Raw genomic sequence first — 15,339 nt, 5'->3', positions numbered from 1 at the left:
AATGCCGGTATCACATGAGGGATAATTCCCATCCACGAAATTACTGCAGAGAGATCCATTTGAGAAACAAGAGTGAATGATGTGTAGCTGAGAGTAGGTGTACTAGAAGTTGATATTTACAAGGGAAATCTTCATTCTTGCAAACTATAGCTTTTGGAAGTATTATTAGCTAAGGAAATGAACTTAGGATGTGTCCAGGGTGACAAAACCATTGTGCTTTTTTGCCTGAGAAACAGTTGGGGGGAGAACACTGCAGTATTCGTAATAGTGTAATGCTGTCACAGGCTCTATGCCAGTGTCCTGCATAGCATGACTTGTCTTTTCTGGTGCATTTTAAAACTGAATTCCATAGATGGAATAATTATTCCTAGAATTTCCTTGCCTGCATTGAAGTTCAGTTCTGTGTTACAAAAACTGTGAAGCTTTTGCAAAGTTCATAATACTGCAGAAATTGCTGCCAAATATTACTGTTATTCCTGTGTCAATAGAATATTTATGTATTTACTGTGCTTCTAGAAATCCCACTCTGCTCATCATCATTCCCTCGTTGATGTAACTTGCACACAGTTGATATGACCTCATCATTTTTCTTGTTACACTTTCCATCAGCACAGTCATTGCTTTCACCTCATTGTCAGTAAATTTAATGATGTTAACACCGTGCTTTCACAGCTGCTAGTGAAGATATTTTCTGCTGACGTTCCCTGCTTGGACTGCAAGACGACAATGTGTACTGTCTTTCACTGGATTTTGTCTACAGCTAACCATCTGAATGAGTTAGTTTCTGTTACAGCCGAGTTTGCTTTCTGATGCTTTCTCAAGTAATACACAGTGGTTATAATTAAAGTACAGCTACTCACAGAGGTCCAGTGTGAGCTGTAATTACCATATGACAGCAAAAGTTGGTAGATATGCTAATGTGTTAATATGGAACCAATTTATGCTGGAAAACAAATTAGTTCCAGTTGCGACTAACGGATGCAAATCTTGTGATGTACACTGTTCTTATGATGATATGACATCCACACTGTCATTTGAAAAGCAATAATGTGAGTGAATAGGATGGTAATCGAGAAGAGAGACAGAGTGCTGTCTTTTGTGAAGGGCATCAATTACAGTGCTCTATTGAGAAACTGTTGTCAACTAAAAGATCTGAGGAGAGGCCCACTGTCATTAAATGTTTTAAAGAAGAAGATAATGAAATTTGAAAACACAGGTGAGCTTGGTGTGGCATCTAGAAGACGAAGGCGTCCCATGCCGGTGGAAGTTATTGATGAGGTTGTTATCGCTGTAACTAGCCATGGAACACGTGCCCCAGGTAGTGCTAGTGCTTGTGGAGTGTCCCAAGAATTGCCCATCCCATGATCAACAGTATGGAAAATTTTGCACCCTATCTTACACTGGTGCCTGTACAAGATTCAGAAGGTGTATTAACTTAAACTTCATGATTCATAGCAATGCTCTGAATTTGCTCTTTGGCTTCTGGCACAGATTGAAGTTGATGACATGTGGCTAAGCAATATTCTATGGGGTGACAAGGCACATTTTTACACTGCAGGGTGCAGCGAATACATAGGCCTACTGAATTTGGGGTATTATTAAACACCATGTTGTGCACAAAGAGCCATTGCAGTTGCTGCATGTGACTGTGTTATGTGGATTCTCAAGCATCTGTATTCTCTATTCATTATTTGAAGAGAATACACACAGAGGGCCTGTCAAGTGTAAAGTGGCGTGTGCATGTTATCAAGACCTCCATGTACGGCATGTGAATCCTGCTTTGGAAGAGCATAACTGTGTGGAAACCCCAGTTTTCATGCAAGACAGGGCAGCATCTTGTGTCACTCGCCCAGTAAATATTGCTTAATAATGTGTCCGTACATGAACCTGTTACCTCCAGAGGTTTTCCAGACACATGGCCTGAAAGGTCAACTGATCTGAATCCATGTGACTTAGAGCTCTGGGGGAGATCTAAGGGAACATGTTTACCAGGGACACATTCAGTCTACCTAATCTGAAGGCCACTATATGGAATCACATTCCTCCATTTCCAACAGAACTGCTGCAAGCAACTGTTGATCACGTCATTTTAGGGATACAGCACTTTGTCGATGTCTCAAGTGCTCATATTGAACATGCTGTGTAAGTAGCGGTCAATAGTAAAATCAGCATTATGCCTTTCTCATGTGTCTGACCTTTTCTACTCACATCCCGTTCAGAGTCCAGTAAATATGAAAACATTTCTATACATCTTTCTTACATTCACAGTTCCAGATTTACACCTGGTGGCAAAAATTAACTAATTTTTTCCAGCATAAATAGTTTCCGCATTAACGCATTGGAATACATACATATGATAGTTACAGCCGACACTGGACCTCTGTGAGTAGCTCCACTGTAATTATAACCACTCAGTAATTTTTATAATGCAATAATGCAAACGTAGGAGAAAGAGGTGTCAAAGAAATACATCTCTCTCTCTCTCTCTCTCTCTCTCTCTCTCTCTCTCTTTCTCTCTTTCTCTCTCTCCTTTGTGTGTGTGTGTGTGTGTGTGTGTGTGTGTGTGTGTGTGTGTGTGTGTGTGTGCGCCCTTCTAGTCAATTAATGTTAAATATACCAAAAACCCCAGTTGCAACATTTTAAGATGATTTAACTAGTGAAAGAACATATAAAAATTTGTATTTAGGTTTCTGGATTCAAAGACTTTTCTGAACATGGAAAGTTAATGGCAGCAGTGAATATTTGAACATATAAGTGGAGATTTATTCATGTATAATGAAATTTTCAGGAGTTAGCAAATTGTTATAGACATAAATACAAATAGAAACTCAAATTGAGTCATCAACAGAATCAAAGTTGTCTTCCATGGGTAAGAAATATGAAAGAGTGTCTGAATAAGTAGTGCAGGTATAGTAAATCGTAAGTGCATAGGCTTGATATATATTTTCTTTAGCAGGCAGCAAATGAATTCTGAATTGCCACAGAGATAATGTATTCCAGTTTTTGGAAAGAGTTTGATGTCCATAGCTGTTTATAAGAAGGCTTGAGTGAGGGTACCTTGAAGGGCAGAGAGAAACATAGAAGTAAAGGAATTAAACAAAAAGGCAAAGTGAAAATATAAAGGAACATACAGAATGTTACTGAGTCACTTCGAGTCTTTGTGCAGGTCGCATATCCTTCATTCTCATATGGAGCTGGAGTTACATTTGCACTTGTGACTACATTGCAACACTAGATTAATTAGACCAATGAAGTGTGATTGGAAAGAGATTAACTTCAAAATTTTGATCGTTCATTTCAAATATAACTTGTCAGCTAGTTTTCACAGGCACCGTAACAGTCAGAGTTTCCTTTAAATAAGCACAATTTTCTGTATTTATTATCTATAAGTTAGCTGTTAAATGCATCTGATAGCTGCCAGGCAGTGTGGAAAATGTACAAGACAAATCAGTGCACAAAAAAAATTGTGCTGTACCAATTAGAATATTTCAATGTTCTTGTCATATCAGATTGTAAAATTTTTGGTGTAACTTTGCCATTCAGTGTTATGTGTTGAAAGAATCTTGTGTGCTTAACATAAAATCTAGATCTTTAGACACAAAATGCAGATTATCACATTTTTTATGGTGATATTTTCACAGACTGATGAACAAGAGGTCATTACATTCCTTCTGACAACTGAGATAATCCCACTGTGTCTGCGAATAATGGAAAGTGGATCAGAACTATCAAAGACTGTGGCTACCTTCATATTACAGAAGATACTTCTTGATGACAGTGGCCTCTCATACATTTGTCAGACTTATGACAGATTCTCACATGTTGCTATGATCCTTGTAAGTGTCTTAATAGCTGTATGCTGAGTTATATTTCACCTGACTCATTTAAATTGATCAGTGCACTGTTTTTGCAATAATTTCACCCACCAGAAATTCTGTTTGCGTAACATTGCTTATTGATGTATTACATGTTGAATCTTAAATTTTCTGTTTTATACCTGTGGAAATTATATTTTAGGGAAAAATGGTATTGTCTCTGGCAAAAGATCCTTCAGCAAGGCTGCTTAAACATGTTGTGAGATGCTACCTCCGCCTCTCTGACAACCCTAGGTAAGTTCTAAATAAGATAATGCTAGTGCCACTATTATATGTGTATTGTTTTGAAACATTAAAATTATTTTTAATTTTCTCATTATAAAGATTATAAGGTAATTTGTGTAGTTGTTTTACTTTCAATAAATTACTGTTAACTGTGAGGTGTGGAACATGTTAAAGTTGTCGGTAACTTAACCATGAGAAAATAGAGGCTCCCTTTGAGGTAGATCAGCAGCTTAGTTGCCTAGTTATTTGAGTGTACTAATTACTTGATCCAGTTGAAGACCATTAGCACATTACTCCTTTCTTTGTTATAGTCAGTATAGGAACTAGAATCAGTTTTTATTATTGTGTAGAGATTGAGTACCTTAATGTCGGCAGAACTCTCAGTTTTTTATGTCATTCACTTTGCCATTCTGGAAGTAAAGTTTGGAGTGTTTTAGAGAAACAGTGAAATTCTTTATTCAGGATGATCAAATGGACATTGGAAGCCCACTCCTAGTAAATAAGAGTAGGGTATTGTAACTATTACATGACAGTGTTGGGTGATGTGGGAGTAATGTAAAGACTTTTAAAGCCTTATGGAAGTTGTTGGTATCTATAGGAATGTCTGGATATCAATGGAATAAATCAAATATGACTTATAAAGGTGTTTAAGAAGGTAATAAATGCAGGACTCACCATGGGCTGTATCCAAATTAAATAATTCACAAAAAGACGTAGCTTTAACTGCAGAAGTACAATATTCATTATTATGTCCTGTATTCTGAAAAAGTAATCACAGTTCAAAATATGATGAGATGTGTGTTTCAAACTGCTGCATTCTGTTGTAGACCTTTTGTCTTTACTTACAGTATTGTTTTTCTAGGTGCTATTGTGAATGTACTGTGTTACAAATGTGCATTAATGTAAGCTGTGTTACAGGGCAAGAGAGGCACTACGACAGTGTCTGCCTGATCAGTTGAGGGACACCACATTCTCAAATTGCCTACAGGATGACAAGTCAACAAAACACTGGTTGACACAACTGCTGAAAAATCTTGAAGCAGGACCTGTCACTATTGTTGGCGCAAATACTAATGTTGGTATATCACCCCTTGCCCCACAGTGAATTGAACTGTTTGACTATGTTGTTGATATTTTGTTTCTGTCTGTAGCAGTTTATTCATGACACCACAGAGGGATAGACTGATTTTATTCACAGGTGTTTCCAATTTACTTAATCTTGCAAAGAAACTGGGTGACTAATTGAAGAAATTTCAATTTTCAATACTGGCTAAGTCAGTACCTAAAATGCCCTTTATCTGGGATAATTTTATCTTTGTTGTCTATATTATCTGAAATTGTATCAGAAATATTCTGTGAATTCAGAAATGGAAAAATGTGAGAGTTAGTTCTGGATATTGTTATGCAATATGATGCATGGAAAGTAGTTGAAGTGTATCTCTTTACATAAAAGAAGTAAGTGTTCATTATTAGAGAGGAATACATGTAAACTTAAGTTATAAAAGAACAGTTAAATGATTTATGTGTAAAGTATGAGAATGTGCTTGACAAGTCATACATTTCTGGAATCTGCAGTCTTCATGTTGAGATGGCCTGGAACAAATAATAGCTGTTGTTCACATGATACATTCAAATGTAAGACCACTGAAGTGATGACTATGATGTGTACTGTGTTGTGTATTGTAAGGAAATATTTTATATGTAGAGTTTACTGCTCTGATATGCCTATAAGATAAATCAGTTTTGAGACTTAAAGAGTTTGCAGATAACTCAAATTTGAGTTAGCACTTAATTACTCTTCCATATTAATTATAACTTTTCAGTCATTTTCTTCATCTAACTTACTCTTACCTTGATGTACATTGATTATTATGTTTTGTGGTAGAATGTCATTAATATTGACCTGAATGGTCACTTTTTGGGGCCTTGTATTATTTTTACATTTATCTTATTTATTTTAAAGCAAGAGATAAATCGAATTTGTGTACATATAAGCCAAAGAAAGCTTGTTACTTTTCAGGAAAGAAATAATAATGTACAGTAGAGAATGATATAAAAATATTAACATAATTCATGTTAATATTTAAAAATCAATATTTAAGACTGGTAAATGTCCTTCATTATTGATGAAGAGCAGACATGCAACTTTCTCACTCAGAATATCATTATTTATCATCATTAACCCAGAATGAAATTTATTTGTAAATGGTATAGGCTAATTGTAAGTCTTTTTAAATATGTCATAATTAATGTAATTGCATAATTTGATTTTGCTCTGAGAAGTGAGTTTTACAGTTGTAGTTGCACTGAAAAACTTTTTAATGTTGAAGTAATTCACAAATTATCTGAGAATACTGAATGTATTACTGTTAATATAGTTTTTTATGATATTGATTTATATACCCTTGATGGAATTGTGTCCTGCTGGCAGGCTAAATTACATAACTTCTGTCACACACTTCCTAAAGGTGAGAAAACTGAATCAAGAGAATATAGAAGAATGTACTGAGTACAACTTGCACTATACAAAGGCTACGAGGTAGCAACATCTGGAAAACTATTTGTAGTTCACTATTTTTATTTACTTTTGTTACTTTGTTTTTTTGTTAATGCAGTCTGATACAGTTTGTAACATCTTAAATTGTACCTGATCATTGGTGTTATATTTGTTTTATAACACTTGAAATTTATAGATTGTATAGCATATTTGTTATAGAAAAAATGTTTCTGAAATAAATTTTCTTATAAAGTTGATGGGAGTTTGGTACCTCTGAATAAAGGTATAATCCATTGCCTCAAAAATTTGTGCTTGGTGTGCTTTTCTGTCACGAGTAGTGCAGTCCAATGTCTCGTTGTCTGCATGTGGCCAAAAATGGCGTACTTTTCTTAGAAAAGGTGTAAAAAAATGAGTTAGTGGGGATCTTGATGTAATCACCTGGATTGTTAGTATATTACAATCCACTTAAAACTGGACCTAAAAAAACTGTTGATCAGGTAGATGGCTGTTGAGGCAAAGCAGCTGTGAGTGAGGAATCTCTGAGTCACTTTTCACACTCAAGTTGTATTATTGCCTACAGAAGGCTGTGTTTGGATGAGTATTTACTTCCCTAACTTCTCGTGGGACCAAAAATGCTCATGACTAAACCAAAAATCATCCTCTTTGTTTGAACATCCAGAGAACTCTACAGACTAGTCGTCCAGAGCAGTCTGTATTGGCAGCAAAAAAATTCAGTTTTCTGTGTGTTGCCATTAAATGGGAGGAAGGAAAAGTTTCAACAAGATACCCCTCCTCCCCCTTTATGTACAAAATGCATTAGAAGTGATTACTACAAATTTGAAGCCCATTAAATACCTTTGGAATGGAATGCTTCTAATAGAAACATTGATAGCTAAATAACCAAATCAGCTACTGTAATTAAGTTAACACCCAATTGTCGTTGAATGACAATACACTTAATAACGCTTATAGCCTAGGCAGGAAAACCTCATTGATATGTGTTCCACAATCCAGTGGGACATCATTGTATTAGTAATTTATGTGGAGGAATTAAAACAGGTGGCACAAGAGAGGCCCATGTGTTTGCTTCTAAGAGATATCTCTGAGAAACTAGTTCCCCTGTCTTCAAGGGTTACAGTCGCCATAGGAAGAATAATGAATTAGGAACAGGTGTGCAACTGCAGAGAAGTAAAGTTTGTTTATTGAGAACATCACAGCCTTTCAGGTGCAAGAGCTAAAATCTTTCATAAATATGAGAGAGTAAAACGATACCCTGGAAACAGTTTGCATACTCAATCAACTGTCTTATTAAACACCTCCATAACCGGGAAGCTAATACGAGTATTCAAGGAGAGGCGGGAGAAGCACTATTAATGTATGTTGTACCAGTAAGTGAGACATTGTGCAGTGCATTCACTCACTCTGTTCACCTCCAATGTTTAACCAGGATCAGATTTTTGTCACTACAAAGTGCTTGTTGAGGTGAGCAATTGAGAATTAAATTCCATCAAAAGTCAAGTTTATAGCTGACTGTTCTATGTGGGAGTGGGATTCATCAGTAACTGCAGAATGTGCCACAGCACAAGGCCATGACAAAATTTGTTATAGCAAGTTGCAGAATCTCAGTGTGACTGAAAAGTGAATCATCCTTTAAGTTTTTAACTTAATATGGGAAACTGGATGATTTCCTGACACATTCCCCTTAACTCTGGGAGGATTCAGATACACTCAGATAGCTGTTGCATGTAATAGTCTCTGTCTACCCTTAAGGTTATTGCTGATTACAGCTTCCTGAAATACCATTAAGTTATTCCCAGAAAACACATTCCCTGCCCCTTCTTCTGATCAGTATGTCCCACACATTTCTTTCATAACTGATACTGTGGAGAACCACCTCATTTATTGTCTTATCAGTCCAATTAATTTTCAGTGGCCTTCGAATATATTCTTTTCCTGTTTTCCCACAGTTCGTCACTCACTTTCATACGGACACACAGTCTCAGAAATTTCTCTCTCAAATTGAAGCCGCAAGGAGTAGATGTCTTATGGCAAGTACAGCTCTCTTCACCTGTTGCAATCTGATGCTCATGCCTTATTTGCTTGAATCAGACTTGTGTTCTGGTGTGGGAGGAGGCTAAGTAAGCACAGGTGTTGAATCTAGATTCAGTGTTGCTCTTATTATACAGAATATAATGTAAAATGATTTAGCAAATAGGTAGGTACAGGAAAAAAGATTTTATTTTTTTGCCAATTTCAGTATTATATTTGTTGCCCAATGCAGGGTTATTTTCAGCCAGTTTTAGTTATCTTCTGATTACTTTCTTTTCAATTAAACTCCATTTTGGTCTTACCACTCTGTGTGTGGATGTGACTTACCAAATGAAAGTGCTGGCAGGTCGACAGACACACAAACATACACACAAAAGTCAAGCTTTCGCAACAAACTGTTGCCTCATCAGGAAAGAGGGAAGGAGAGGGAAAGACAAAAGGATGTGGGTTTTAAGGGAGAGGGTAAGGAGTCATTCCAATCCCGGGAGCGGAAAGACTTACCTTAGGGGGGAAAAAAGGACGGGTATACACTCGCGCGCACACACACACATATCCATCCACACATATACAGACACAAGCAGACATATTTAAAGACAAAGAGTTTGGGCAGAGATGTCAGTCGAGGCAGAAGTGCAGAGGCAAAGATGTTGTTGAATGACAGGTGAGGTATGAGTGGCGGCAACTTGGAATTAGCGGAGATTGAGGCCTGGTAGATAACGGGAAGAGAGGATGTATTGAAGAGCAAGTTCCCATCTCCGGAGTTCGGATAGGTTGGTGTTAGTGGGAAGTATCCAGATAACCCGGACGGTGTAACACTGCGCCAAGATGTGCTGGCCGTGCACCAAGGCATGTTTAGCTACAGGGTGATCCTCATTACCAACAAACACTGTCTGCCTGTGTCCATTCATGCGAATGGACAGTTTGTTGCTGGTCATTCCCACATAGAATGCATCACAGTGTAGGCAGGTCAGTTGGTAGATCACGTGGGTGCTTTCACATGTGGCTCTGCCTTTGATCGTGTACACCTTTCGGGTTACAGGACTGGAGTAGGTGGTGGTGGGAGGGTGCATGGGACAGGTTTTACACCGGGGGCGGTTACAAGGGTAGGAGCCAGAGGGTAGGGAAGGTGGTTTGGGGATTTCATAGGGATGAACCAAGAGGTTACGAAGGTTAGGTGGACGGCGGAAAGACACTCTTGGTGGAGTGGGGAGGATTTCATGAAGGATGGATCTCATTTCAGGGCAGGATTTGAGGAAGTCGTATCCCTGTATCCCTGCTGGAGAGCCACATTCAGAATCTGATCCAGTCCCGGAAAGTATCCTGTCACAAGTGGGGCACTTTTGTGGTTCTTCTGTGGGAGGTTCTGGGTTTGAGAGGATGAGGAAGTGGCTCTGGTTATGTAATGCTTCAGGGATTCCGGACTGGAGCAGATTCGTTTGCCACGAAGACCTGGGCTGTAGGGAAGGGACCGTTTGATGTGGAATGGGTGGCAGCTGTCGTAATGGAGGTACTGTTGCTTGTTGGTGGGTTTGATGTGGACGGACGTGTGAAGCTGGCCATTGGACTGATGGAGGTCAACATCAAGGAAAGTGGCATGGGATTTGGAGTAGGACCAGGTGAATCTGATGGAACCAAAGGAGTCGAGGTTGGAGAGGAAATTCTGGAGTTCTTCTTCACTGTGAGTCCAGATCATGAAGATGTCATCAATAAATCTGTACCAAACTTTGGGTTGGCAGGCCTGGGTAACCAAGAAGGCTTCCTCTAAGCGACCCATGAATAGGTTGGCGTACGAAGGGGCCATCCTGGTACCCATGGCTGTTCCCTTTAATTGTTGGTATGTCTGGTCTTCAAAAGTGAAGAAGTTGTGGGTCAGGATGAAGCTGGCTAAGGTAATGAGGAAAGAGGTTTTAGGTAGGGTGGCAGGTGATCGGCGTGAAAGGAAGTGCTCCATCGCAGCGAGGCCCTGGACGTGCGGGATATTTGTGTATAAGGAAGTGGCATCAATGGTTACAAGGATGGTTTCTGGGGGTAACGGATTGGGTAAGGATTCCAGGCGTTCGAGAAAGTGGTTGGTGTCTTTGATGAAGGATGGGAGACTGCATGTAATGGGTTGAAGGTGTTGATCTACGTAGGCAGAGATACGTTCTGTGGGGGATTGGTAACCAGCTACAATGGGGCGGCCGGGATGATTGGGTTTGTGAATTTTAGGAAGAAGGTAGAAGGTAGGGGTGCGGGGTGTCGGTGGGGTCAGGAGGTTGATGGAGTCAGGTGAAAGGTTTTGTAGGGGGCCTAAGGTTCTGAGGATTCCTTGAAGCTCCGCCTGGACATCAGGAATGGGGTTACCTTGGCAAACGTTGTATGTGGTGTTGTCTGAAAGCTGACGCAGTCCCTCAGCCACATACTCCCGACGATCAAGTACCACGGTCGTGGAACCCTTGTCCGCCGGAAGAATGACGATGGACCGGTCAGCCTTCAGATCACGGATAGCCTGGGCTTCAGCAGTTGTGATGTTGGGAGTAGGATTAAGGTTTTTTAAGAAGGATTGAGAGGCAAGGCTGGAAGTCAGAAATCCCTGGAAGGTTTGGAGAGGGTGATTTTGAGGAAGAGGAGGTGGGTCCCGCTGTGACATCTTTCTGTTTTTACCAGTAGTCTCACTTTGTATTCACCTTCCCCTTTTTACCGTAATCTGCTATACAATTTTATCCCGCCTGTATGTACTCAATAATACATAACCCACTTCCAAACCATAACCAAAAAAATTTTATTTTCCGCTTTCAACACTACCTCTGCAATAAAATCCACCGTTTCTAGTTCAATAACAGCTGCTTTCACGTATTAAACAACCATTTCGGCTAGTTCTAATAACTTTCACTTTATTTCCACTTCCGTTTTTCGCACATCACTGATCATTTTAGCCGCTCCCCACAGGTTTTAACGTCATTATTTCACAATTGTTAGCCCCATTTTCGTAATCTTTCACCACAACACCACTCCTTTTAATACGTTTTTACGAAATTTTCCCGAATTTCTCCGTTCTTTAACGTGTTTTAGCGGCAACACAACCACCTAACCTTTATGCATATCGCTGTCTACCAACCCAAGTTCACTACAGGATCAACTTAACCAACACTTTTTCGCCTTTTTTCATACCAGACCTCCAGTTGCTTTCTAATTCACCCTTATCTCTCCCCATATATTTTTATCTTTCATTTTCATTTCAACCTCATGTTAAACTTTCCATCTTCTAAGACCATGTCACCCTCACAACGCCCCCACAACGACCCCATTAAGTTTTATTTACATTCCCTCCGCAAACATGCCTTCACCCTAGCCAGATTACGCTCGCATATTTTATTTTCTCAGGCTTGTCTGACATTTGGCATAACCCCCAAAGGCCTCACACTTAAAGTTCCCATCTCTGGCTGCAACCCTTCCTTCCATCAGTCCCTATACCAGTTCCAAACTGAACAATCCATTGCCCTCACCCACCTAATCCTTCACCTACACATCAACTCAGCCAATGAACACACCCGTCAACTCCTATCCTTAATAAAAGTTCTCAATCTTTCCTCTCCCACATCCACACCGGCTATTCAGAGCATCCTCCTACAGGCCAACCGCAAATTAGAACAGCATGCCACCCTTCACCTCAAAAAACTATCCAATCTCCTGGTTTCCCACCTCCGGAAAGGCAACTCACTCACCCTTCACAACCTTTCCAGCAAACCTCAACCACCTCTCATTGCACACAAACCCAGTCTCTCCCATCTACTCAATCTCCCACTTCCAGCTCCACTCCCTCCAAAACCTCAAAATTCCAATCAACACAATCTGGTACCACAACACCCTAATTCAGTAATTAACCTTTCCTCCAAACCTCTCTCCCAATCCGAAACCTCTGTCCTATCCAAAGGCCTCACCTTCAGCCCCACTCCCAGATTCAACCAAACAGCCCTCGTCAAAGATTTACTGTCCTACACTCGTACTCTCTGCTGGAAGTATCACTTTGCCACGAAGAAAAATGATCCTAATCCTACCCCTAATGATCCGACTCCTCAAGACACCATCCAAATTGAACCCTGCCTGGAACAGTTCCGTCCTCCGTCACAGCGGGACCCACCTCCTCTTCCTCAAAATCACCCTCTCCAAACCTTCCAGGAATTTCTGACTTCCAGCCTTGCCTCTCAATCCTTCTTAAAAAACTTTAATCCTACTCCCAACATCACCACTGCTGAAGCCCAGGCTATCCGTGATCTGAAGGCTGACCGGTCCATCGTGATTCTTCCGGCGGACAAGGGTTCCATGACCGTGGTACTTGATCGTCGGGAGTATGTGGCTGAGGGACTGCGTCAGCTTTCAGACAACACCACATACAACGTTTGCCAAGGTAATCCCATTCCTGATGTCCAGGCGGAGCTTCAAGGAATCCTCAGAACCTTAGGCCCCCTACAAAACCTTTCACCTGACTCCATCAACCTCCTGACCCCACCGACACCCCGCACCCCTACCTTCTACCTTCTTCCTAAAATTCACAAACCCAATCATCCCGGCCGCCCCATTGTAGCTGGTTACCAATACCCCACAGAACGTATCTCTGCCTACGTAGATCAACACCTTCAACCCATCCTTCATCAAAGACACCAACCACTTTCTCGAACGCCTGGAATCCTTACCCAATCCGTTACCCCCAGAAACCATCCTTGTAACCATTGATGCCACTTCCTTATACACAAATATCCCGCACGTCCAGGGCCTCGCTGCGATGGAGCACTTCCTTTCACGCCGATCACCTGCCACCCTACCTAAAACCTCTTTCCTCATTACCTTAGCCAGCTTCATCCTGACCCACAACTTCTTCACTTTTGAAGACCAGACATACCAACAATTAAAGGGAACAGCCATGGGTACCAGGATGGCCCCTATTCATGGGTCGCTTAGAGGAAGCCCAGGCCTGCCAACCCAAAGTTTGGTACAGATTTATTGATGACATCTTCATGATCTGGACTCACAGTGAAGAAGAACTCCAGAATTTCCTCTCCAACCTCGACTCCTTTGGTTCCATCAGATTCACCTGGTCCTACTCCAAATCCCATGCCACTTTCCTTGATGTTGACCTCCATCAGTCCAATGGCCAGCTTCACACGTCCGTCCACATCAAACCCACCAACAAGCAACAGTACCTCCATTACGACAGCTGCCACCCATTCCACATCAAACGGTCCCTTCCCTACAGCCTAGGTCTTCGTGGCAAACGAATCTGCTCCAGTCCGGAATCCCTGAATCATTACACCAACAACCTGACAACAGCTTTCGCACCCCGCAACTACCCTCCTGACCTGGTACAGAAGCAAATAACCAGAGCCACTTCCTCATCCTCTCAAACCCAGAACCTCCCACAGAAGAACACAAAAAGTGCCCCACTTGTGACAGGATACTTTCCGGGACTGGATCAGATTCTGAATGTGGCTCTCCAGCAGGGATACGACTTCCTCAAATCCTGCCCTGAAATGAGATCCATCCTTCATGAAATCCTCCCCACTCCACCAAGAGTGTCTTTCTGCCGTCCACCTAACCTTCGTAACCTCTTGGTTCATCCCTATGAAATCCCCAAACCACCTTCCCTACCCTCTGGCTCCTACCCTTGTAACCGCCCCCGGTGTAAAACCTGTCCCATGCACCCTCCCACCACCACCTACTCCAGTCCTGTAACCCGGAAGGTGTACACGATCAAAGGCAGAGCCACGTGTGAAAGCACCCACGTGATCTACCTACTGACCTGCCTACACTGTGATGCATTCTATGTGGGAATGACCAGCAACAAACTGTCCATTCGCATGAATGGACACAGGCAGACAGTGTTTGTTGGTAATGAGGATCACCCTGTGGCTAAACATGCCTTGGTGCACGGCCAGCACATCTTGGCGCAGTGTTACACCGTCCGGGTTATCTGGATTCTTCCCACTAACACCAACCTATCCGAACTCCGGAGATGGGAACTTGCTCTTCAATACATCCTCTCTTCCCGTTATCCACCAGGCCTCAATCTCCGCTAATTCCAAGTTGCCGCCACTCATACATCACCTGTCGTTCAACAACATCTTTGCCTCTGCACTTCTGCCTCGACTGACATCTCTGCCCAAACTCTTTGTCTTTAAATATGTCTGCTTGTGTCTGTATATGTGTGGATGGATATGTGTGTGTGTGTGTGTGTGTGTGTGTGTGTGTGTGTGTGTGTGTGTGTGCGAGTGTATACCCGTCCTTTTTTCCCCCTAAGGTAAGTCTTTCCGCTCCCGGGATTGGAAAGACTCCTTACCCTCTCCCTTAAAACCCACTTCCTTTCGTCTTTCCCTCTCCTTCCCTCTTTCCTGATGAGGCAACAGTTTGTTGCGAAAGCTTGAATTTTGTGTGTATGTTTGTCTTTGTTTGTGTGTCTATCGACCTGCCAGCGCTTTCGTTCAGTAAGTCACCTCATCTTTGTTTTTATATATAATTTTTCCCACGTGGAATGTTTCCTTCTATTATAATGATATCATTAATTTGAATCCAACAATTACGTTTGTTATTGTCGTTGTTGCATTTCGAAATCTTTTCTGTCGTCTTATTTTCCTCTTTCTGTTTTTGCCAGTAGTTTCACTTTGTATTCACCTTCTCCTTTTTACCGTAATCTGCTATACTATTTTATCCCGCCTATAT

The 15,339-nt window shown here is 41.1% G+C and overlaps 1 protein-coding gene across 2 annotated transcripts in view; it reads left to right on the top strand.

Annotated features, from left to right (window-relative positions):
• Nucleotides 1–6,854, top strand: part of LOC124606817 (CCR4-NOT transcription complex subunit 9) — a 74,077-nt gene extending 67,223 nt beyond the window's left edge. For both annotated transcript variants that reach the window (XM_047138884.1, XM_047138883.1), the window contains 3 exons: nt 3,642–3,836; nt 4,018–4,109; nt 5,019–6,854. In XM_047138884.1, the coding sequence (XP_046994840.1) occupies nt 3,642–3,836; nt 4,018–4,109; nt 5,019–5,205 (474 nt within the window). In that variant the 3' untranslated portion in view covers nt 5,206–6,854. The remainder of the gene's footprint in view (nt 1–3,641; nt 3,837–4,017; nt 4,110–5,018) is intronic.
• Nucleotides 6,855–15,339: the final 8,485 nt, after the last annotated feature.

Source organism: Schistocerca americana, chromosome 3, assembly GCF_021461395.2.
Source record: "Schistocerca americana isolate TAMUIC-IGC-003095 chromosome 3, iqSchAmer2.1, whole genome shotgun sequence".
Taxonomy (NCBI): domain Eukaryota; kingdom Metazoa; phylum Arthropoda; class Insecta; order Orthoptera; family Acrididae; genus Schistocerca; species Schistocerca americana.
This window is presented reverse-complemented; position numbering and strand designations above follow the sequence as displayed.